The 25,271-nt window shown below is 43.9% G+C and overlaps 1 protein-coding gene across 1 annotated transcript in view; it reads right to left on the reverse strand.

The window, feature by feature from the left end:
- Nucleotides 1–16,747: 16,747 nt before the first annotated feature.
- The window catches only part of LOC133378848 (neural proliferation differentiation and control protein 1-like), a 33,394-nt gene continuing 24,870 nt past the window's right edge, over nucleotides 16,748–25,271 (reverse strand). The window contains exons 8-9 of the mRNA XM_061613461.1: nucleotides 24,695–24,788; nucleotides 16,748–17,566 (exon numbers count right to left, since the gene is read on the reverse strand). Coding sequence (XP_061469445.1) covers nucleotides 17,501–17,566; nucleotides 24,695–24,788 — 160 coding nt within the window. The 3' untranslated portion in view covers nucleotides 16,748–17,500. The remainder of the gene's footprint in view (nucleotides 17,567–24,694; nucleotides 24,789–25,271) is intronic.

Genomic DNA, 25,271 nt, shown 5'->3' on the forward strand with positions numbered 1-25,271 from the left:
CTACTGTATTTGGTGGGGCTTGCTCCTGGGTAAGTGTGCATGGGATCACAGTCTTAGAGATGATTCACACAACTGTAACAAGTTCTAGCTGCACTGTGAGTTACACTAAGGCTGAGGATATGGAAGCCTAATCCAGGAATTAGCCTCTGAATCTGAGACTAAAGCAATAGCGTAGTGGCAAATTCAGAAGTGCAGGGTCTCTTCATGTTAGTCACAGCCATGCCCCCCTTTTTTGCTTCTGGGTTAAGAATGAGACCTTTTTTAAACCTTCTCCCAGGTATCCCTAGGAGCCAATCAGCATGAAAGGGGAGTGTTTTAGCTGCTGAGAAGAGTCTTCTCAGTGGCTGACTCGCCTCTTTTCATTCTGATTGGCTCCAATCAGCAGGAAAGGACACATAAGCATGTTAGAAGACTTTTCTCAGTGACTAATGCACTCCCATTTCATGCTGATTATCTCATAAGATGCTAGAGATTAGGGACCCTGCTGAGACCCTGCTCTGAAAAAAGTAAAGAGTCTAAGGCCACCCCCCAAGACCCGGGATGACTACACCCCTGGAAAGATAAGTATGAATCTCTGAGCATGTATAGAGTATCTTAGCCCTTATTGTTCAGCAGCTACACCTTTCTTCGTTTATCTGGGTTTAGGGAATGTCCACATTACCAGATGTGACCACTAAACCAGCCTGAACCCTGGCATGTCTCCTTTGATATCCCACCCTTCCTCCAAGGAGCTTGGAACAGTGTACAATCGGGGGTTACTCCCATTTTTATTCTCATAACAACCCTGTGAGGTAAGTTAGGCTAATGGAGTAGCTGGCACTGGGATATTTATAGAAGGGCAAGTCAACAAATAAATAAATAAAATGTTAGAAATAGGTACAATAATGCTGGGAAAAACAGAAGGGAGTAGAAAAAGAGGAAGACCAAACAAGAGATGGATTGATTCCATAAAGGAAGCCACAGACCTGAACTTGCAAGATCTGAACAGGGTGGTTTATAACAGATGCTCTTGGAGGTCGTTGATTCATAGGGTCACCGTAAGTCCAAATTGACTTGAAGGCACATAACACACACACATTATATTATATCTTTCTGCACTGCAAAGTGGATATTTGTTTGCTTCTCACTTTTGAATACCACCCTTGCCTCTGTGAAACTCAGATCAGCATTTTGTCCTCACAGCCAGTGTGGTAGATTAGGCTGAGTATTAGTGAGAGCTTTACGGCTGAGGAGGGATTTGAATCCAGGGCTCACTACTCTACTGTAACCACAACTACACTCTCTCCCATTACACCCCTGCTGGTTTTTTTAAACTGCTCAACAAGGTAACTTTTTCCATCACTGATTTGTGACATGTCATCAAGGTGTAATGAACTCGCTACCTGTTCTCCTCTGGATTTTAGACATATTAACAACTGACCCCCAATTCTGGCAAAAAAACAAGAACCTCCCTCTCTTTCCTGGCTCTGGCCATAAATTAATATACCAGTATGCAATGCATTATTGTATCTCTAAAATGGTTTATTTTATTTATTTATTTATTTATTTATTATTTTATTTATACCCCGCCCTTCCTTCCAGCAGGAGCCCAGGGCAGTTTAGAGTTAATATGGTTTAGAACAGGGATGGGGAACCACAGGTCCAGGTGCCAAATGTGATAGATCTTTCTATCTGGTCCTTGGGACTCTCCCCAGACCATATACTATCCCAAGCCACAACCCTCCCCAGCCCCACTTTGCACCCTCCTAGAGTGTTTTCGCCTTGCTGGAAAGTGTCCTTGATCATTCTTCCATGTCTGGATGGAGGGTAGAGAGAGATGTGCAGGTATGTAGCCTACTCTACAAAGGTAATTCACCTTAATTGCCCACGTTTGCCTCTGGCCCTGCCCAGCACAGAGATGTGGCCCCTGGAAGATTCCCCAGAAGGGAATGTGGCCCTCAGGCTAACAAGGGTTCCCCAGCCTTGGTGTAGAATGTGTAATACTGACAGAGGCCCTGTTTCACATTTCCGGAGAAGAAAGATTTCATTAAGGGTTGGGAGCAAGATTCACAGCACCATTCATCTACCTGATTTATTTTTTATTTTTATTTTATTTTTTAAAAATTCTGTACTGCTCTTTGAGGGTAGTTTACAAAAAACTGCTTTGGCTGTATTTAAGATTCACAGAAGAAACCTGCATACATCTACTCAGAAGAAAGTCTTACTGAGTTCTATAGACAAGGGGTGAGGATCCTGTGATCCTTCAGGTGCTGTCAAACTCCTACTCCCATAAGGTAGCCCAATCCTATCAATGTTTTACTCAGAAACAAGTCTTATTTCGTTTCATGGTTTCTAGTAAGCATGCATATAATTGGTGCTCATCAGGAAAACTCTTCTGGTCTGCTAATGTCTCCAGAAAGAATCCCACAAACTAGTATATATGAAAGACACAGTAGAAATGATTACAGCTGCAGTTCTATATACACTTACCTGGGACTAAGTCCCAATGAACTTAGAGGGACTTGCTTCAAAAAAGACATGGGTAGGATTATGGTGTAAATCTTATATATCAAGGATTCAGCTTCCTGCGCCTGTTGCTGTGGATTGTTTGCTGTTGTGGTTATCTGCCTTCAAGTGGATTACGACTTACAGTGACCCTATGAATCAGCGATCTCCAATAGCATGTGTTATATACCACCCTGCTCAGATCTTGTAAGCTCAGGTCTGTGGCTTCCTTTATGGAATCAATCCATCTCTTGTTTGGTCTTCCTCTTTTTCTACTCCCTTCTGTTTTTCCCAGCATTATTGTCTTTTCTAGTGAATCATGTCTTCTCATTATGTGTCCAAAGTAAGTGTGTATGTAATTCATGCACACGTATGAAAATGAATGAAAGCACATTTTTATTAATCCTTTTATAGTATAATGTATTTGTATTTATGTTTTTGAATGTGTTGTAAGCCACATGGAGAACTTGGGTAACAAGTGACTAAGAAGTCTAATAAATCATCATAATCAAATTTAGCATTCATGGGTTTTTTAAAAAAAAAATGTTTTTGTTCCAGAAGAATACCTGTCTATGAATCAACTTATAATACTGATCTATTGGATTATCTACTGCAAAGGGGACAGGATCTGTGGCCCACTAGAAGCTGTTGGAGCCGATGGGGACTTGATCATCCCTGACCATTAGCCATGCTGGCTGGAGATGATGGTAGCTGAAGTCCAAGAACATCTGGAGGGCCCTTGGTTTACTGTATGGATAAGGGTCTGTTTTTAGTCCTTATTCCTGTTCCTTCCACCACTATGGCTGGAAATCATTGGAAGTTGTTAAATCCTTCCCAGAGGGCTCCAGAATTCTTATCTTAAGCAGTACCTCCCCAGACATACCAGGACTGCCTTGCTGGCGTTTAGTGCTCATCAAGGCCTATAAAGGGGAACAAAACTCAACTGATGGCCAAGAGATAAAACCACAGGAGTCAAGTTCTCTCCCTCCCCTCTCCGCCCCTCCCTCCCCTTGGCCCTAGAGGTGTCAATGCTGTGGAACCAGGACAATGTATCAAAGGGCCTTCAGTCCCTATTATCTTGCAAAGTGAGCTGTCAAGTTATCAATGGCTCTTGCCAAAGCTTTGATAGCTCTCCTGTTGGGTTGGTTTCCTGAACTCCTTATTCTCTCTGGTCTATGAGGGTTGCAGCCCCCCCACTGCCCACCTCCAAAAGGACCCATCGGCTTTCCTCCAACAATGAGGCATTCACACCTCCCTACAGTGTAAACAATCTCTTCCATCCCCTGCATTGGTGGAAATCAAGGTCATCTGTTTCCCCAACCAGAGCACATGTACATAGACCACTACCCAAACCCTACTGTACCTAGTTAACAAATAAAGTATCTGTTTGGTCTGTTTTTAATGTGAGCTGGTGCAGAATAGCACCTAAGTGACTGAGCTACAACATCAGAAAAATCCCCAATTCAAATCTCATTTCTGCCATGAACTCACTTAAATGGCCGTTCTCTCAGCCTTGGTCTTCCCATCTTCAACATGAGGGAATAATAATTATGAACTAACTTTACAGCAAAAAGAAAGGTAGCCATGTTGGTCCATAAGAAAAATTCCAAAAATCTTTATTGGGTTAACCAAAATGTCACAAAATTGTATACAGTATGCAGGTGAACATACTAAGTGTGTTTGCTGCATACTTCTTTGTAATATTTTGGTTGATCTAAAATAGGTATTGCCTTAATGTGGATTTTTTGGGGGGGGTGTTCTACTTTACAAGGTTGTTGTAAGGATTATAATTAGCTAATGCATGGGAAACACTTTATAAACAGTTGAAACAGTTGCTTTGATTTGGATTCCTGCATTGAGCAGGGGGTTGGACTCGATGGCCTTATAGGCCCCTTCCAGCTCTACTATTCTATGATTCTATGAAAGCACTGTGTCGTTGATCTTGTTTGTTGTTGTTCAGGTCACCAGTACGTACAGTAATTGTGCTTATGCTACATTTAGCCTTACATGTCAGCTATACTAGTTTGGATATTTATTTATTTAAAATATTTCTATCCCGCCCTTCTAGTCTATAATACAGCACTCAGGGTGGCTTACAATAAAATTGAACACGTACATAATAAAATTGTACACAATAAAAATCACAAAAACATTAAAATAAATTAAAATATATAAAATGCAATTAAAGTACATAAAAGTATATATATACATATACATACACACATATGCATATATAGGGAGTGGTACTGAAGGGACTACTGAGGTAAAAATTAACATAGAAGGCATAAAATCAGTGTCAGGCTCTACTTTCAGTCCCTCAATCTCGGATATCACAATGTATGTGCCTTTCTCAATTGCATTAATTTTGACATTCTAAAAAAATGTTTGTATGAAGATGGAGCAAGTTGTTAAATTACAAGCATAGGCTGCAGAGACGAGGAGGGGGAGTTGCTGTGGTCTACAGAACTTCCATTTCTGTTGCCAAGAAACCACTCTGTCTTGGAGCTGGCTGTGAAGGCCTGCATCTGGTGTTGGGCCAAGGAGACAGGAAACTAGGGTTGCTGCTGGTGTACCGTCCACCCTGCTGAGCTGGCAGAGCCCAGAACGATAGTGCTGGGTGATTTCAATGTCCATGCTGAGGCTGCCCCTAGTGTTCCGACTCGGGACTTTATGGCCTCCATGACGACCATGGGGCTGTCTCAAGTTGTCACTGGCCGGACACATGGAGCAGGGCACACCCTTGACTTGGTTTTTGTTCCAGATGGAAGAAGGGGTGATCTGGCGATGGGGGGTGGATGTCACCCCATTGTCGTGGTCAGACCACTTCCTAGTGAAGTTTAGACTTGTAGCTCAGATCCTTCCCTGCAGGGGTGGTGGACAGATTAAGATAGTCTGCCCCTGGAAACTAATGGAATCCACAGGATTCCTGAATGCCCTGGGGGAGTTCCCAGTAGATAGAGCAGGTGACCCTGTTGAAGCCCTTGTCACGCTGTGGAACAGCGAGGCACGTTGGACTCTTGACACAGTTGCCCCCAAGTTCCCTCTATGTCATTGTGGAGCCTGGTTTGCACCTTGGTACACCTGTGAGCTAAGGGCAATGAAACAGGCTGGAAAACGGCTAGAGCACAAGTGGCGAAAGATATGCTGTAAGGCTGATTGGGCATGAGTAAAACATCATAACTGTGCCTACTGTGTGGTGGTGAGGGTGGCGAAGAAGGCCCATTTCTCTGCCCCCATCGCATCCTCAAGTAGCCATCCGGTGGAGCTTTTCCATATTGTCAGGGGTCTGTTGACATCAACTCCAGGAAATGGAGTTTTGGACCCTTCGGAGGCCCACTGTGAATTGTTTGCAAGGCACTTTGAGGGTAAAGTTGCTCGCCTCCATAGCAGTCTTGATGCCTCATCCACATCTACTGTAGTCCCCAATGAGGTGTCCAGTGCAACGTCTGCTGCAACTTCTTGGGAACGGTTTCAGTTGATGCAGCCTGATGACGTGGACAAGGTGCTTGCGATGATGCGGCCAGCATCGTGTTCTCTCGACCCTTGCCCTTCTCGACTTATTAAAGCCTGCCGAGGGGGTTTGACTGAGTGGATCCAGAGTGTGGTCAGTGCATGCTTGCAGGAGGGAGTAGTTGCAGCCGCCTTGAAAAAGGCAGTGATCCAACTGCTCCTGAAAAAGCCCACTCTGGACCCATTGGTCTGCGACAATTACTGACCGGTCGCAAATACCCCCTTGTTAGGGAAAGCGATTGAGAGTGTTGTGGCGCAGCAATGGCAAGTACTCTTGGATGAAACAGATTATCTTGACCCATCCCAGTCTGGGTTCAGGCCTGGGTATGGGACTGAATTGGCTTTGATCGCCCTGATGCATGACCTCTATCAGGAGAAGGACAGGGGGAGTATGCCTCTGTTACTCTTACTTGATCTCTCAGCGGCTTTTGATACCATTTACCATGGTATCCTTCTGGGCCGACTTGCTGAGATGGGTATCGGAGGCACTGTTTTATGGTAGTTCCAATCCTATCTCCAGGATCGTTTTCAGAGAATAGCATTGGGTGACTATCTTTTGGCCCCCTGGGGTGTGCAGTGTGCAGTGGGGTGCCACAGGATACCATCTTGTCCCCCATGCTGTTTAATATCTATATGTAGCCCTTGGGAGTGGTCATCAGGAGATTTGGAGCAAGTTGTCAGCAGGACGCTGATGATACCCAGCTCTATTTCTCTGTAACATCTGAATTGGGAGAGGCCATGCAAGCCCTGGACCACTGCCTGGACTTGGTGGTGGGCTGGATGAGGGCCAATAAACTGAGTCTGAATCCTAGCAAGACAGAGGCGCTGTGAGTTGGTGGTTCCCGAGTTCAGATAACTGGTCAGTTGCCTGCTTTGGATGGGGTCATACTCCCTCTGAAAGAGCAGGTCCATAGTCTGGAGGTGTTCCTCGATTCATCTTTGTCACTAGAGGCCCAGGTGACCTCAGTGGCTAGGAGTGCCTTTTACCAGCTTCAGCTGGTAAGACAGCTGCGGCTGTTTCTGGACTGGGATAGCCTGGCCACTGTTGTCCATGTACTGGTAACGTCCGGACTGGATTCCTGTAATGCGGTCTATGTGGGGCTGCCCTTGAGGTTGGTCTGGAAGCTGCAGCTGGTGCAAAATGCAGTGTCTAGACTGCTCACTGTGGCAGGGTATCGCCAACATGTCACCCCGCTGCTGAAAGAATTGCACTGGCTGCCCATTTGCTACCGGGCCAAGTTCAAGGTTCTAGTTTTGGTGTACAAAGCCCTATACAGCTCTGGACCAAGATACCTGAAAGACCGTCTTACCCCTTATATACCCAGTCGATCACTGCGTTCTGCAGGTGAGGGCCTCCTGCAGATACCATCTTATCAGGAGGTCTGTTCCACACAACCATAGGAAACGGACCTTTAGTGTGGTGGCAGCTACCCTGTGGAACTCCCTACCCTTAAATATTAGACAGGCGCCATCTCTGTCATCTTTTTGGCGCCTATTGAAGACTTTCCTCTTTCAACAAGCCTTTTAAGTTGAGTCCTTATCCCAGTCTGCTTCTGTGTTGGAATTGCTTTTTAATATGCTTTTAAACCTTTTAAAAAAAATGTTTTTAACCTTTTTTAAAAAAAATCTTCAAAGCTTTTTAAAAGATTTTTAAAGTTGTTTTGTTTTAATGTATTTTAATGTCTGTTTTTATGATGTTTTAAAGTGTTTTTAGTGCTTTTGTTTGCTGCCCTGGGCTCCTGCTGGGAGGAAGGGTGGGATATAAATCAAATAATAAAATAAATAATAAAATAATAAATACAATGAGTAAGGATGAATTTACGACATCAGAATGTGGAAATGGCCCTCTGGGGTTGAAAGGAGAATGGGTGTGTGTCACATCTTTTATGTTTTCATTTATTCAGAAATGTATATCCAGCCCTTGTAATGCAAATGCTTTCCTTGTACTGTGCAAGATAGAGGGCTGCTATACATGTTTATCCATGGTGGCTTATCTGGGTGGGGTGTTTCCACCTACTCCACCGACCCCTGCCTTTGGAAGCCTTGTAAGAAGATGCTGCAGGAGTGGGTCTGCAAATGACATCATGGATGGGGTGTTTCTTGGAGCAATGTTGAAACTGTCTAATTCCCTTTTATTTTTGCTATATTGCCAGGAGTAATGTTGCCTGCTAACAGATGTAATGTCATTATACATTATATACCCAGTCAGTCACTGCACTCTACAGGTGAGGGCCTCCTGCAGATACCATCTTATCAAGAGGTCTGTTCCTCACAACATAAGAAGCGGACTTTGAGTGTAGAGTGGCACATATGCTTTGGAGTTCTGTCCCCTTAAATAGCCGTTGGATAATGGAACCGAGCAAGGAATTTCAGAAGAAAATCACCCTGCACTTTATAGATTACAGCAAAGTCTCTGACTGTGTAGATCATGGAAAACTATGGAATACTTTAAAAGAAATGGGGGTGCCACAGCACCTGATTGTCCTGATGTGCAACCTATACTCTGGACAGGAGGCTACTGTAAGGACAGAATATGGAGAAACCGATTGGTTCCCCATTGGAAAGGGTGTGAGGCGAGCGTATTTTATCACCCTATTTGTTTAATCTATATGCAGAACATATCATATAGAAAGCAGAATTGGACCAAGAGGAAGGAGATGTGAAAATTGGAGAAATATCAATAATTTAAGATATGCAGACAATACCATACTACTAGCAGAAACCAGTAATGATTTGAAACGAATGCTGATGAAAGTTAAAGAGGAAAGCACAAAAGCTGAACGTCAAAAAGACTAAAGTAATGTCAACAGAAAATTTATGTAACTTTATAGTTGACAATGAGGACATTGAACTTGTCAAGGATTATCAATACCTTGGGACAGTCATTAACCAAAATGGAGACAATAGTCAAGAAATCAGAAAAAGGCTAGGACTGGGTAGGGCAGCTGTGAGAGAACTAGAAAAGGTCCTCAAATGCAAAGATGTATCACTGAACACTAAAGTCAGGATCATTCAGACCATGGTATTCCTGACCTCTATGTATGGATGTGAAAGTTGGACAGTGAAAAAAGCAGATAAGAGAAAAATCCACTCATTTGAAATGTGGTGTTAGAGGAGAGCTTTGCGGATACCATGGACTGCAAAAAAGACAAATAATTGGGTGTCAGAACAAATTAAACCAGAACTATCACTAGTAGCTAAAATGATGAAACTGAGGTTATAATAGTTTGGACACATCCTGAGAAGGCATGATTCATTAGAAAAGACAATGATGCTTGGAAAAACAGAAGGGAATAGAAAAAGAGGAAGGCCAAACAAGAGATGGCTTGATTCCATAAAGGAAGCCACAGACCTGAACTTACAAGATCTGAACAGGGTGGTTCATGACAGAGGTTCTTGGCGGTCGCTGATTCATGGGGTCACCATAAGTTGTAGTCAACTTGGAGGCACATAACAACAACAACAAATATTAGACAGGCACCATCTCTGTTATCTTTTTGGCGCCTACTGAAGACCTTCCTCTTTCAGCAAGCCTTTTAAGTAGAGACCTTATCCCAGTCTGCATCTGTGTTGGAATTGCTTTTCAAGATGTTTTTTAAGCTTTCTTTTTAAATGATGTTTTTAATAATACTGTGTTTTAATGTGTTTTTAAATATGTTTTGTTTTAATGTGTTTTAAAGTCTTTTAAATATGTTTTAGAGTGTTTTTTAGTGTTTCTGTTTACCTCCCTGGGCTCCTTCTGGGAGGAAGGGTGGGATATAAACTTAATAAACAAAATATTTATAGTATTGAAAACAGTTTTGTGTTTGCTATGACATTTGCTGTTATGTTATGTTTTTTATTTTTGTTATTATGCAATTGTTTTTGTAATTGCTGTTCACTTTGTTGTAAGCCAGTTTTTGTGGAAAGGAGGCACACAAATAAAATGATGATGAAGACTTGCTTGTCTGGCTTGCTCCAGGCCATTAGAACATCATGCTAAGTTGTAATGTAACATTGCCTGAAAGACTGTTGACTAGGCCCCAAGGTTCAAATCCCCACTCAGCTGTGCAGCTCCCACTGGGTGACCATGAGCTAGTCACAATCTCTCAGCCTAATCTGCCACACAGGGATGCTGTGAGGAAAAAATGGAAAGGGAGGAGAAGCATGTACACCATCTAGAGCTCCTTGGAGGAAAGGTGGGATGTCAGTATAATAGTAAAAATAATAAAACTGATGTATGCATCTAACACACATTCAAACCTTTGGTCAATGAGTGCATCCCTCACTGCACCATTCAAACAAAGGAGCACTCAGTCAGCTCATGATAAGGTATATGAGAAGTGCCCTACTGGATCAGACCAAAGGCCCATTTATTTCACCATTCTGTTCCCAACAGTAGCCAGCTACTGTGGGTGCTCATGTGCAAAACCTGAAGATGACCTGCTGCCTTCTCCTGTTGTCTGGGTCCAGCATGCGGTGTTTGGAGACACTTTATTGTCTGTTCAGGATCCACCCAACCATTGGTAATATAACAGATTTATTAAACCCTGCAGCAGGTTATCTCCTAATGCAAGGGAAGAGAGGGAGGGACCAGTGTGGAGTCTGGACTGTATTTAAGCACCAATTCATAGTTAACTCACTGTGCCTCAATACAATACAGGTACACTGCCTCTATTATAGAGGCTCAATTTAGCTATCACGTTCCTTAAACGAGGTGGCAAAGCTCCCTCCTCCTCCCTTCTAAGCACCTGCCCACCATCATTTCATGAGCAGTTGCTTCCCCTTTTAATTTTTCCCTTCCAGTTAATTTTGGAGCCGCTTGCTTTCTCAAGCAGGGCAGCATACAACTCCCTTGAATCTTTCTTTCTTGGAAGCCTTGTTCATTCTACTGTGTTGGCTTTAGAGAAGGACTCTTCTATTGACATTTCACTGGATTATAATTCTGACATAGACTCTCATCCATGAAAGCTTATTCCAGGGATAGTTGTCCTCATGCCTTCCATATGTTATTGGACTACAGCTCCCATCAGCTCTAACCAACATGGCCAAATGGTCGTGGATAAAGTAGTTCAATATCTGGAGGGCACGAGCCAACATAGCTGATGGTAAGGGATGATGGGAATTGTAGTCCAACAGCATTTGGGCAGCTGCAACTTCCTCACTCCTGCGCTAGATACACCTCCTGCACCTTTAACAGTTATGTGCAGAAAGGTAAATGTTGGGAAAGGGCAGTTTCCATCCATAAGAGAATCCCCTCTTCTACTCAGCTATTAAAAGTGCAGGAGATCAGCTCACATTTGCATCTGAATACCTTAGGAGTAAGTAAGGAGACAGAAAAAGGTTGAAAACACCCCTAGAAATTAGAGCGCTGTTCAGATGTTTGTCTGAATGTGCCTAGAGAGTGAAGTGAGATTACACTCCCTTGCACCTACTCCCTATGCATGTTGAGCGGCAAGTCTGTGGTCACGTAAGCTCTTTCAGACCTCCTACTGCAAGTGCGCACAATCCCATTCCCCCACCCTTCTATGTTTGTTCAGGCAGAGCTATCATTTCTTGTGCCACCAATTTACTTGCTTGTAGAGCAGGTGCAAGGTACAGGTGGTCCTATTTATGCAGTAACCAAAGAGTCCGAGTCTGTTGCTAATGTCTCTGTGTCTGCTGCACTCATAGCAGAGTTCAGAATTTAACAGCAGGCCACCCTCTTCCTTAAAATGTCCCACTATTGGGGTTGTGGAGGGTTTCTACCTTTTTTTACCAGCCCCTGCTCCTGTGCCTTTAATAACAGACATTGGCAGGTGATCCAGCTTCACTTGCTGATCAAGTTGCTGTTAAAGGCACAGGAGCAGGAGCTGGTTAAAAAAGTTGGCAGCCCTAACACTTTTGATGGGGCATTTTAATCGAAGGCTGTAGCTCAGCGGATAGAGTACACAATTTGCATGCGAAGGATTCCAGGTCCCATACCAGGCATCCCCAGACAGGGCTGGTAAAGACTCCTTTCTGAAACCCTGGAGGCGCTACAGACAGTACTGAGCTAAATGGATTGAGTTAACCATGGTTTAAGCTTAGTAATGGACTGATGACCAGGCTCAGTGTAAGGCAGCTTCCTCAAGGCACAAGAGGCCAAGCTGGGTTTCTTTCTATCAGTTGGCAATCCTTAAAACAGCTCTGGAGAACGTTTGGCCCTCCAGTTTTGTTGTTGAACTACAACTCCCATCATCCCAGGCCATTGGCCATGCTTGCTGGGGCTGATGGGAGTTGTAGTTCAGCCTCATCTGGAGGATGTGCGGATAGACAGACATGTCCCTCATTTGCATTTCTCGTTGGCCCACCCAAATAATTTATTAACAATCTGGGGAGGAGCAATGGAAAGGGAAGAAAGGGGCTGGAGGAAGAAGGGGAAGATCATGGCTTCAAAGACAAGTGCTACAGTTACGCACACACAAACCTTTTTCCCCCCTAGCAAGGCTCTCAAGCTTTTAATAGCTGCAATAACAAGCAGAAATCAACAAGAATTTCATGGAAGCCATTCATAGAGGGAACCAATGGCAACTCTTAAAAGGGTTTTTTTTGTCATTTTTGCCTGTCTCCCTTCTGCCCCCTACAGGAGGATGTAAGAAACGTTGCAGACATTCCCAACCTTACCTGGGGGCATGCATTGCTGGGAATGTTACCCAGAGACAGTGATTTGCAGAGGGTTTTGATGCATACTTATAAGCACCCATACTAAATAAAGGCCAAGAGTGCCTGAGGCAGAATTCAGTTTCTCCTAACACTCACCAAACTTGGTTGATGTATATCAGACACAGGAAACACCGCTGATGTGTACTAAGTGGCATGGGTAAATGTGTGTCTGGGTGCTTGTGTGTGTGCATGTGCTCCTCCTCCTAAAGAAAGCGTGCCCTCAACATTTCACATCTGAAAAAAGGCATGCTTGTAATATCACCAATCCTAAGGACTGCTGTCCAACCCTGCCCCCCTTACATACTGCTGAAGGCTCTACTCCAAGACTCGTATTCTGTATCCATGCATTCTGCAATAACCTGCTCCCCAATTATTTAAAAGCAAAGCTTGGGCCAAGACATTTTTTAAATAATAGTTGTATGTCTAAAAGGACACTCAGTCCTAGCTTGTGGACCCCAAGTAGACACAAACAGACATATAAAATGTAATCAGTGAACCAAGAACACAAATTCAGATTGGAAGCCACTGAAACACTGACTAGAGGAATGACATTTTAGTGAAACTGAATAGAAACAGTAGAACATAGGGGCACATTACACAATAATTCTAAGGGTTATTTCAAACCACCAGGCTTTCTGAAAATACTTCTTAACAAAATATCTCTCTTTGTACGCTGTAATGTCTAGTTCGCTGATCTTTGCTCTTTTTTCCCCATAAGAATTTTACTACAGCAAGGTGTGTATCATAAGCAGCAGTTTTTAATTTTAATGTACTTTTTAATTCATGTATTTACTGGTGGGTGGGCAAGCTAGTAAGAATTTTTCTGGTAGTAAATTATGTAAATGTATTTGCAAGGCTGTATTCACTCCCTGTTTGTTCTGTTTTAGTTTGAACCACTTTTGCCTCAATCCAAATGTCAATGCACGCTATTTGAATATAAAAATGGATACCCAGTAACAATTCCTTTAAAAATACCCTGGATCAAACTCATGGTTTGTTTCCCCCAAGCAAACCACAAGCGGTACAAACAAGAACAAACACTGAGGCCAGGTTTGGATATAACACTAAGCCGGTTTAGTCCCAGGTATTGCAGCAGTACCAAGACTGGGAGAAGAGCTCAGCAGCTGCTGTCTTTGCTGTGGGAACCCAAATGTTTGCACTAAGTCAGGCCAGTCTGTTATCTCAGCAGATGCAGCATGCACAGTGACAGTCTATGTACTGCATGGTTAGTGTTCATGTACATATATTTGTAGAGATCAGGACTAAACATCCCTCATCCCCACCCCGCAGATATTTACCCTAATGTTGCTGAGGGGGGAGAGGTCAAATCTGTCCAGTAATGTTTGTGTAACAAAATTTTGATAAGGTATCCCCGCAAAGTGGAAGAAAAAAATGATGTGTGAAAAAATAATGAAGAGTCTTGTGGCACCTTGAAGACTAACAAATTTATTATGGTAAAAGCTTTTGTGGACTAGAGAGCCCACTTCATGAGGTACCAGAAAAGAGGAACAGGAGAAGCATATGAGAAGGTTGTACCCTGAGGCTGGGTTTTCTCCTTTATAGAGATGTGTATTGTTATATTGTGAGAAATGTGGGTGTTATCTTGTAAACTGCTCTGGGAGCCTCTTTTCCCCCATCTTTTTTTTGCTGAAGAGGAGGACAAAAAGACTTCAAACAAATAAATGTGTTGTGGGTGTTTGAAAATTTGAGGGTGCTTCCTTAACTATGCAGATTACTATTTTTGACATGGCCTCTTAGGATAGGTTTAGACCTGGTTCACACATTTCAGTAAGTCAAATGATGGCTTACTGCAAAGGAGCAAGCATGCTGGTAAATCATGTGTGTGTGTGTGTGTGTGGCTGCTTCACACCTCCCCCATTCCTCTTTCTGCTGCTATGCTATTGGGAGTTAACCATGGTTTAAGCTTAGTATTACATCTGAACCTAGGCTTGTTGTTTGTCTCTTTCCAAACCACCAGCTGTAAGCAAAGTTTGCTCTTGGTTTACCACTCATGGGAGAAACGAACCATGACCCTGGGTTCAAACGTAACATTAAACCATGGTTTAGCCCCTGATAGCACAGCAACAGCAGAAACAGAGAAGGAGCAAAGTGGCTGTGACATTTCCTCCCTGTGCCCCATAGCTTGGTTTACCAGGATGTGCAAACAGGGCCTTAGTCTACATTAACTTTCCATTCTCTTTGTTAGTACTTGTTAGCTATGGCAAAGTAGGAATCAGAAGAAGGTGTGCTTTGGAAGTCAGAGAAAGGCAAGGGGCTTCACAGGTAATTCAGCTGATGTACCAATGTGTTTATAATGCATCAATTTCCTGCTGAGCCTCACCATTTGTCTGTATGAAATGAATGTGCCTAGAACATATGCAGAGGATGACAGGCAGTGTTGAGCAGCAAGCCGTATTTTGAGAAGTTTGCCTGCCATAACTGATCTAGCTTCCAAAGCCAATTCCCCTGAAGACTGTTTGGAAACCACTGATACGTCATATTTTACAGTACTTGATTATTGTCATGCAATAAGATTTAATATTTGGCAGTATTTGGTAACTGAAAGTCAGGATTCTAGAAAGCCATAATCCATTTTTGGTCTTTCAGTGGACTAGCACATTAGAGGCCACTGTAGGAAGCATTTAAGCTATATACCAGTATGGATGGTGCCCTCACCAGACCCAGCTAGCACGGATTGGAGTTGTAGTCCAAAAATCTAGAGCAGTGATTCTCAAACGGTGTGCCCAGGCACACTGGTGCGCCCTAAGAGGTGGCTAGGTGTGCCTCAAATATTATGAAAGTATATTTTAAAAATGAGAAGAAACCCATTTGTATAGGGTAAGTAATAGTTTTCTATAGTTTATTTTTATTCATAGTTTAAAATATATTAAAATATTTTTAATTTTGTACATGAAGTGCGCCAGAAATTTTTTATATGTTTTACAGTGCGCCGCGAACCAAAAAAGCTTGAGAACCACTGATCTAGAGGGCACCAGGCTGGGGAAGGCTGACCAAGACTCCAGAAGCTAGAGCAGGTGTGGGGAAACTTTGGCCTTCCAGATGCTGCTGAACTACAACTCCCATCAGCCCCAGTAAACATGGCCAATGGCCAGGGATGATGGGAGTTGTAGTTCAGCAGCTGTAGTTTGGAGGGTCAAAGGTTCCCCACACCGGATCAAAGGCACACACAACAAAGAGCCTGATCTGTGAGCTGGAAACCTTTTGTTCAGATCCATGAAATCACTGGATGCTCTTAGGCAAGCTCCTTTCTCTGCTTCTGCCTTTGGGAAGCCACATCTGTAAAATGGGGATAATAATGCTGGACTGCATTGGAGGATTGTTGTAAAGGTTACCAAGAGGATGTACAAAGCTGAAGTGTTTTCAGTACCAAAGAAAAAGGGCTGCATAGAAATACTATGCATTGTTATTAGTTGTCAACACAACACCCTGCCAGTCCATTCTCCCTCAACCCACTCACCCAACCCAAGACCAAGCTGCCACAAACAGAGAGCAGCTGTGAACAAGCATCATTGTGGCAAGGTGGCTATGAGAGGCTCAAGCAAATGAGCCAAATCAAGTGCTGCAGAGAAAGTAATTGAACAACACATTTGACTGAGGCACATATACAGTACTATTATATACAGTGCATGGAGTGCAGCCCATGTGTGCTTCTGGCACACTGACAGCCCCAAGACTAGAATGTGGGAGATGCACGAGCAAGAGGCAATTCCAAGTCTTATATGGTGGGGGAAGGGAGTGCCATGCAAGCGTCTTACATGTGCAGATTCCACATAATAGACAGACATGGAATTAGATAGTTGTATAAACATGGGGGCGTACATGCACATACAGGGGAAACAGCTTGAATCTAGAATTCTGTAGCCCATATAGAGATGAGATCTAAGGAAAATTGGGGAATGGCATTTTCAGCAGTTGTACCACAGCTAGGGAATGGTCTCTCAATGAACATACACCAGATGACTTCTCCATATAGCCTTAGCTGTCAAAACCTAGTTTCTTTCACTTTTAATTTGTCCCATTGGTATGCTTGGCAGTTATCACGATTCTGATGCTGTTGCTTTAGGTTCCACTGAATGCAATATTTTAATACTGTACATCACTTTGGGTTGTGTAAAGAAAAAGCAATTATTACATTCTATAAAGAAATGAAATGAAGTCCATGGCCCATTTCAGCTGTCATTATATAGTCAGACATAACAACTGCTTGGAGAGGCATGCAAACTGCTTTTTGTATGAAAAGATGCATGCAGCCAATTTAACAGGGCCCAGATGGCCCAGATGTGAGTATTACATATCTAAGTGCACATCTACCCACATCAGCTATGCCCAAGGAAGGCTGCTTCTTCCTACAGAAGAGCATGTAAATACCAATGGAAATACACACCTGCATGCGCTTATGCAATGCATCCATATCAGATATGCATGAGAAAGGCTGCTTCTGGCCGCAGAGCTTTTCCTAGCTGAATTGGATAGGGTAAATACTTCTAGTTAGAGAACTGATAGAATCAATTAAAAAGGGATTTCTAACAAAGACAGAAATGCGAGGGACTCTAGATGTTGATCTGAAGCTGATATACAATTTAAAAAAAGAAATAGATCCTAATGACCAGCGTTCCCCTTTTAAACCATCTCCAGAAGATTAGCGTGGAATAATGGGGTGGTGGTGATAAAGGCAGTTCATCATACCTATGCTGTCTTCCCTCAAAGGAACAAGATAGACAAACCGCAACTAACGCGTGTAGGGCCTTTTGTGAATTTGAATCATCCCTATATTAATCCAGGAGAGGGAAATGTAGGCGAGAAAAGAAAAGAGAGAATGCAGTTAGGGAGGGCATCGATGTAGGGTGGAGGTATCGAAGAGAGGGTTGTGGATCTCCATCTCTCCACTCTGCAGAAAGAGAAGAGAAAAGGTTAATCAAAGCATTCTTAGAAAGGAAGATTTCCTGTGGCCAATCTACACAGCAGCCAGAGAATCAGAGGATGTATTTCCCCCCATGAATTAAACCACTTCAGGTTGCAGGTAGAGGAACTGTATGTTTGAATGTGCCGGTGTGAAAATGAAAAAAATCTCCTTACACGTATAAACACTAGCAGGATGAAAGGTTTGAGGTAAGGATTTTCCCTGACCCGCTAATTTCCGATGTGCATTTTCCCTTCATAAGAGATTGAGAATATCCACAGATGTAAAAAGGTTTCAGTTGATGATGTGGACAAGGTGCTTGCGATAATGCAGCCAGCAATATGTCCTCTCAATCCTTGCTCTTCTTGGCTTATTAAAGCTTGCCAAGCGGGTTTGACTGAGTGGATCCAGGGTGTGGTCAACGCATCATTATGGGAGGGAGTGGTTCCAGCCACCCTGAAAAAGGTGGTGATCCGACCGCTCCTGAAAAAGCCCACTCTGGACCCATTGGTTTGCAACAACTACTGCCTGGTCGCAAATGCCCCCTTTTTAGGGAAGGTGATTGAGAGGGTTGTCACGCAGCAGTGGCAAGTACTCTTGGATGAAACAGATTATCTTGACCCATCCCAGTCTGGGTTCAGGCCTGGTTATGGGACTGAATTGGCCTTGGTCGCCCTGATGGATGACCTTTATTGAGAGAAGGACAGGGGGAGTGTGCCTCTGTTACTCTTACTTGATCTCTCAGCGGCTTTTGATACCATTGACTATGGTATCCTGGGGTGACTTGGTGAGATGGGTATTGGAGGCATTGTTTTACGGTGGTTCCAATCCCATCTCCAAGGTCGTTTTCAGAGAATAGCATTGGGTGACTGTCTTTCAGCATCCTGGCAGTTGTGCTAGGGGCTGCCGCAGGGTACCATCTTGTCCCCCATGCTGTTTAACATCTGTATGAAGCCCTTGGGAGCAGTCATCAGGAGCTTTGGGGCGAGGTGTCAGCAGTATGCAGATGATACCCAGTTCTATTCCTCTGTAACATCTGAATCGGGAGAGGCCGTGCAAGCCCTGGACCGCTGCCTGTACTCAGTGGTGGGCTGGATGAGGGCCAATAAACTGAGTCTGAATCCTAGCAAGACAGAGGCGCTGTGAGTTGGTGGTTCCCGAGTTCAGATAACTGGTCAGTTGCCTGCTTTGGATGGGGTCATACTCCCTCTGAAAGAGCAGGTCCATAGTCTGGGGTGCTCCTCAATTCATCTTTGTCGCTAGAGGCCCAGGTGACCTCAGTGGCTAGGAGTGCCTTTTACCAGCTTCGGCTGGTAAGACACCTGCGGCTGTTTCTGGACCAGGATAGCCTGACCACTGTTGTCCATGCACTGGTAACCTCCAGGCTGGATTACTGTAATGTGCTCTGTGTGGAGCTACCCTTGCAGTTGGTCCGGAAGCTGCAGCTGGTGCAAAATGCCCACTGTGGCAGGGTATTGCCAACATGTCACTCCGCTGCTGATAGAATCGCACTGGCTACGTATTACCTACCGGACTAAATTCAAGGTTCTAGTTTTTGTGTGCAAAGCTCTATACAGCTTGGGACCAGTATTATTATTATTATTATTGTCTTGATTTTTACCCCGCCCTTTTTCCAAAATTGGAACTCAAGGCGGCTTACAGATAAAAGTGGATACATATAGTAAAAACATACAAACATCTGCATTAAGCTAAAATTAAACTGTTTGCAACATTAAAACATTAACACACACTCAAGATACTTAAAAACAATTTAAAAATAGTGCAATAATTTAAAAATACCCGAAAGACCGTCTTATCCCTTATATACCCTGTCGATCACCGCACTCTGCAGGTGAGGGCCTCCTGCAGATACCATCTTATCAGGAGGTCCGTTCCACACAACATAGGAAATGGACCTTTAGTGTAGTGGCACCTACCATGTGGAATTCCCTCCCCTTAAATATTAGACAGGCGCCATCTCTGTTATCTTTTCGGTGCCTACTGAAGACCTTCCTCTTTCAACAAGTCTTTTAAGTTGGGACCTTATCCCAGTCTGCATTGGAATTTATTTATTTATTTATTTATTTATTGCACTTGTATATCGCCCCATAGCCGAATCTCTCTGGGCGGTTTACAGCAATCAAAAACATTAAAACAAATATACAATTTAAAACACATATTTTAAAAACAATTTAAAACACAATTTTAAAATTTAAAACAAAATAAAAACAATTTAAAACAAATGCTAAAATGCCTGGGAGAAGAGGAAAGTCTTGACCTGGCGCCGAAAAGATAACAGTGTTGGCACCAGGCGCACCTCGTCATAACAATCATTCCATAATTTGGGAGCCACCACTGAGAAGGCCCTCTCCCTTGTTGCCATCCTCCGAGCTTCCCTTGGAGTAGGCACCCGGAGGAGGGCCTTTGATGTTGAGCGTAGTGTACGGGTGGGTTCGTATCGGAAGAGGCGTTCCATCAGGTTTTGTGGTCCCAAGCCGTGTAAGGCTTTATAGGTCAAAACCAGCACCTTGAATCGAGCTCGGAAACATACAGGCAGCTAATGCAAGCGGGCCAGAATCAGTTTTATATGTTCGGACAGTCTGGTCCCTGTTACCAATCTGGCTGCTGCATTTTGCACAAGCTGCAGTTTCTGCTTTTTAATTTGTTTTTAAACCTTTTTTTAAAAAAGATGTTTTTAAACCTTTTTAAAAATGTTTTTAAAGATGTTTTGTTTTAATATATTTTAAAGTCTGTTTTTATGATGTTTTAAAGTGTTTTTAGTGCTTTTGTTTGCCGATCTGAGTTCCTACTAGGAGGAAGGGCAGGATATAAATAAAATAATAAATAAATTCCCTGCCAGCAGTCTGAATGGTACAGTCCAAGGAAAATTTCTCCATGTGATTCTGCTGCATGTCTAGATTGGTTCTTACTCAGCCCTGTCTCTGCTATATAGTATCCCCAAGCAGACCAGTAGCCAGTTAAAGAAAAGAGTGAGGACAACTTGTCTTGCCAACCTGAAGGCTCTATCTGATCTGTAGCCTTAAAGAACTCAGGACTAGTGATATCTATGTGCAGCAACAACCCTGCCAGCCCAGTGCTCCAACACATCTGTCATAGTTGTTCAGAGGAGTAGCCAGAACTAGCAACAAGAACCACACTTTAGAATCACAGAAGAGTAGAGTTGGAAGGGGCCCATAAGGCCATCACGTCCAACCCCCAGCTCAATGCAGGAATCCAAAGTAAAACATACCCAACAGATTGCTGTCCAGCTGCCTCTTGAATGCCTCCAGTGTTGGAGAGCCAACCACCTCCCTAGGTAATTGGTTTCATTGTAATACCACTAACAGTTGGGAGGTTTTCCTGATATTCTGTCAAAATCTGGCGTCCTGTAACTTGAGCCCATTATTCTATGTCCTGCACTCTAGTATGATTGAGAAGATATCCTGGCTCTCCTCTGTGTGACAACCTTTCAAGTACTTGAAGAGTGCTATCATATCTCCCCTCAGTCTTCTCTTTTCAAGGCTAAACATGCCCAGTTCTCAATTCTTTCTGTCTCTCCTCACAGGGTCTTGTTTCAAGTTCACTAATCGTCCTTGTTGCCCTCTTCTGAACCTCTTCCAATTTGTCTGTATCCTCCTTAAATTGCAGTGTCCAGAACTGGAGTTCAAATCCCCAGTCAGCCATGAAGCTCACCAGGTGGCTGAGTGAATTACACATACATACTCTCTTCCTTGTCCTCTCTCTCTCTCTCTCTCTGACTAACCTACCTTACAGGATTGTTGTTAGGATAAAATGGGGAAACCATGTGTGCCACCTTGAAACCCGTGGAGGAAAAGCAGGATATAAGTGTAAATAGTGTTTAAGGTGTTGGACTACGACCTGGGAGACCAGAGTTCAAATCCCCACATAGCCATGAAGCTCACTGGGTGACCTTGGGCCAGTCACTGCCTCTCAGCCTCATGAAAACCCTATTCATAGGGTCACCATAAGTCGGAATCGACTTGAAGGCAGTACATTTACATTTAAATAAATATATATTTCCCCTTTGGTCCAGATCTAGTATCAGGGGTTGGCATCACTGGGCATGTGCAAAGGCCCACACCCCAGCGCCAAACCCCAAAACCCCCTGGCCCACTTGCTCCTCCAACTTGCTGTTACTGCCTTTTCACATGGCCTCTCTAAGCAATTGAGCAGAGAGAAGAATAACACTGCATCTTCAGGTGGTGAAGAGATTTTTACATGAAGACCCTGGAGTAATATTAGGACCCTCAGAGGCCTGCTGTGACAAATTTGCAAGGCATTTGGAGGATAATGTTGCGCATATTCGCTCTGACCTTGATGCTAGCATTTGTACAATATCTCTGAAGGTATCTAATACAAAGTCTAGTCTGTGTTTATGGGATCCATTTCAGTTGATCTGGCCTGAGGATGTAGAGAAGGTGCTTGGAGGTGTTTGGGTGACAGCTTGATCTTTCTTGCGCTTTCTCCATCTTGACTAATTACATCTAGCCAAAAGGGATTGGCTAGGTGGTTCCAGAAGGTAATAAATGCCTCTTTGAGAGAGGGAGTGGTCCTGGCCACCTTGAAAGAGGCAGTTGTGCAGCCACTCCTTAAGAAACCTTCTCTGAATTCAGAAGATTATAACAACAATCATCCAGTCGCAAAAATCCCCTTTTGGGGTGAAATGCTCAGGAAGATTGTGGCTGTCTAGCTGCAGGTGCTTTTGGAAGAGAAAAGATTAGTTAGACCCATACAATCCAGGTTCAGGCCATGGGGTGGCACTGGAATAGTCTTTACTGCCCTCATGGATGACCTCTGTCATTGGGAGAAAGATGGAAAATGTGTCCCCATTGGGTTTTTTTAAAAATCTCATATCAGAGACTTTTGAGACCACCAAACATGATATCCTACTGGATCTCTTATGTGGGTTGGGGCAGGGAAGCACAGTGATATACTGATGCTACTCCTACCTACAGGATCAGTTTCAGAAAGTAGCTTTGGGGGTTACTCCTCAATTTTATTTCACTTATGCTGTGGAATTCTGTAAGGTTTCATGTTATCCCCGTGCTCTTTAACATCTGTATTGGGGGAGAGAAGCCTGTGGCCCTCCAGATGTTGTTGGAGTCCAACTCCCATCAGCCCCAGCTAGCATGGCCAATGGACAGGGGTGATGGGAGTTGTTTTCCAAAAACACCGTAAGGCCACAGGCTCTCCAATCCTCATCTATGTGAAGTAAAGCGTAATCAGGATGCTGATGGCACTCAACTGTCAGGTGAGGCTGTGCAGCTGCTGGATTGATGTCTAGATTCAATAAACTGAAACTGAATTCTGACAACATAGAGGCACTGAGGGTAGGTTGCTCTCATGTCCGGGAGATTGGCATTCAATTAGTTCTGGATGGGATCATGCTCCCCTTGAAAGAGCAGGTACAGAGGTTGAGGATATTTCTTGACCCAGCTTCAGATATCTCAAGTAAGCAAGCCAAGCCACACACTACAGTCCAAAGAAGTTGATCTGGTCCCCTTAAATACAGTGTATGAAATTTAACCATATAAACCAGCCTTCGCCAGCCTGCTCTCCAGCTGTTTTGGACTACAACTCTCATCATTCCAGTCATGGCTCGGGCTCATGAGAGTTGTAGTCCAAAACAGCTGGAAGGCACCAGTTTGGCGAAAGATGATATGAACCAGCCTTTCCCAACTAGTGGGCCACCAGATGTTGTTGGACCACAATTCCCATCTTTCCTGACCATTGGCAATGCTGGCTGAGGCTGATGGGAGTTGTGGTCCAACAACATCTAGTGGCCCACTAGTTGGGAAAGGCTGATACAAACTATTCGATATTATGATCACTTAGGTCAGTGTTTCTCAAACTGTTCCACAGCAAAGCAGTCCAAGGGGCTCTGCAAAGAAAAAAGTTGTAGTGATGGACAAGAACACAAAAGATACGATTTCCAATGAGCTGCAGTCATGGGGATCAAGTGCACAACTCAGTCAACTGTCCGCGGCATCCCTTCCCCTTCCTTCCTTCCCTCATTGTGCTTTCCAAGGGTCAAATTTCAGTAATGGCAAGCTGCAGTGGCGGCTTTGCCTTGGCCAGATCCTTTAAAGTTTGGACTAAACCCCAGAGTGGATTCCACTGCCCACTGACATGGAGCTTCCACTGGCTGGTTGCTTACCTGGCTGGCTTCCCAAAGCCATGTGGCTGTTTACTGCGGGGGAGTGGCATGCTCCCCCTCTTGGTAACCCGGCAGGGCAGCAGTGTGTGACTTTGGGAAGCCAGGTAAGCAACGGCCTATGCCCACCCCACCCCACCCCACCCATGGGCCACATGTGCTGTTCAAGCACTTGTCAGCAGAATTCTTCATCCCCCTCCTGTTAGCACTTTCCAATGAGCTGCAGCCAGTGGCAAGGGTTAAATATACTGTTCCTTTAAGGCTGATGGAAAGGAAGGAACCTCTCTCTCTGATAAGAGTCCAAGCCTGAGAACAAAACAAAGGCTTTCCCCAACAGAGAGGATCCACAGCAAAGTTTTTCAACAACTCAAAAATTGCTTCTCTTAAAAGTTACCACTCTGGCTGGCTCTGCCACTATTTGCAATGTCATACCCCGTCTTTTAAAAAAAACTATTTAAAAAGATTTTACTGCAAGGGTTCCTCTGAAGGTTTGTGTAATGTGAACTTCAGCCATGTGCAAAATGTTTGAGAACCACTGACTAAGATGAATTCTTCCATCACCCTCCCCATAATATGACAGCTAAGTCATATTATGGTGCTGAACATACAACTTACCTTCATCAGCAGGCACAGGAGGGTTAGGGCCACAAGAGTTCTGATTCATTATCCTTATAGACAGATTTTTTAAAATTTTCACCTTTTTTGTGGAAAGGCATAAGAGTTTTTGAGAGAGGGGCTCACACATCAGTGCCAACACACAAACATGCCTCACGCAAAACTACACAAGAAGGTGCCTTGTACTGAGTCAGACCATTGGTCCATCTAGTCTAGTACTGGCAACACTGTCCCTCTCCCAGCCCTACTTGGGGATGCCAAGAAGTGAACCTGGGGCCATTTGCCTGCATGCTCTGCTACCAAGCTACAGCCCTTGCCACACATACCAGTGCCAGTCCAGGACACTCGTACACGGTGTAATCTCCATTTTCAGTCTCTGACTCTGTGGAGAGCTGCTCTGTAGGTTTCGGGGATTCTCTGCTGAAGGAGAAGACAACAGTGTGAGATGAAGGACCTCAGAAGATGCAACCCCATAGATTCCAATCTCCTTCCAAAAACACCCCCACCCCAACTCCTGCATTTACTCTGAATGTCTAGACCAACTACCGCCACCTCCCTAAAATGTACACCACTCTCCCCTTCCATCACTATTCATCCCCAAACCATGGGGAGAGGCTAAAGATGAAGGCAGAAATTGGTGTTTGAATGGTGTACAAGACGTTTAAAAATGTTGTTCATAGAAAGTTGGGCATTTGGTCTCTTCTTCAAAAGAAGCAAGATTTATTTATTCATAGGCTGTGCTATAACACAACTCTTTTATAATCAAAGGATAGCTGGTCATCTATGTCAGGGATGCTGTAATAGTGGGTTTCCTACATCAACGGGTTTGAACTAGATCAGGATGGGGAACCTGTGGTCTCCCAGATGTTGTTGGACTCCAACCCCCATCAGCCCTAGACAGCA

This window comes from Rhineura floridana, chromosome 3 (genome assembly GCF_030035675.1).
Source record: "Rhineura floridana isolate rRhiFlo1 chromosome 3, rRhiFlo1.hap2, whole genome shotgun sequence".
NCBI lineage: Eukaryota > Metazoa > Chordata > Lepidosauria > Squamata > Rhineuridae > Rhineura > Rhineura floridana.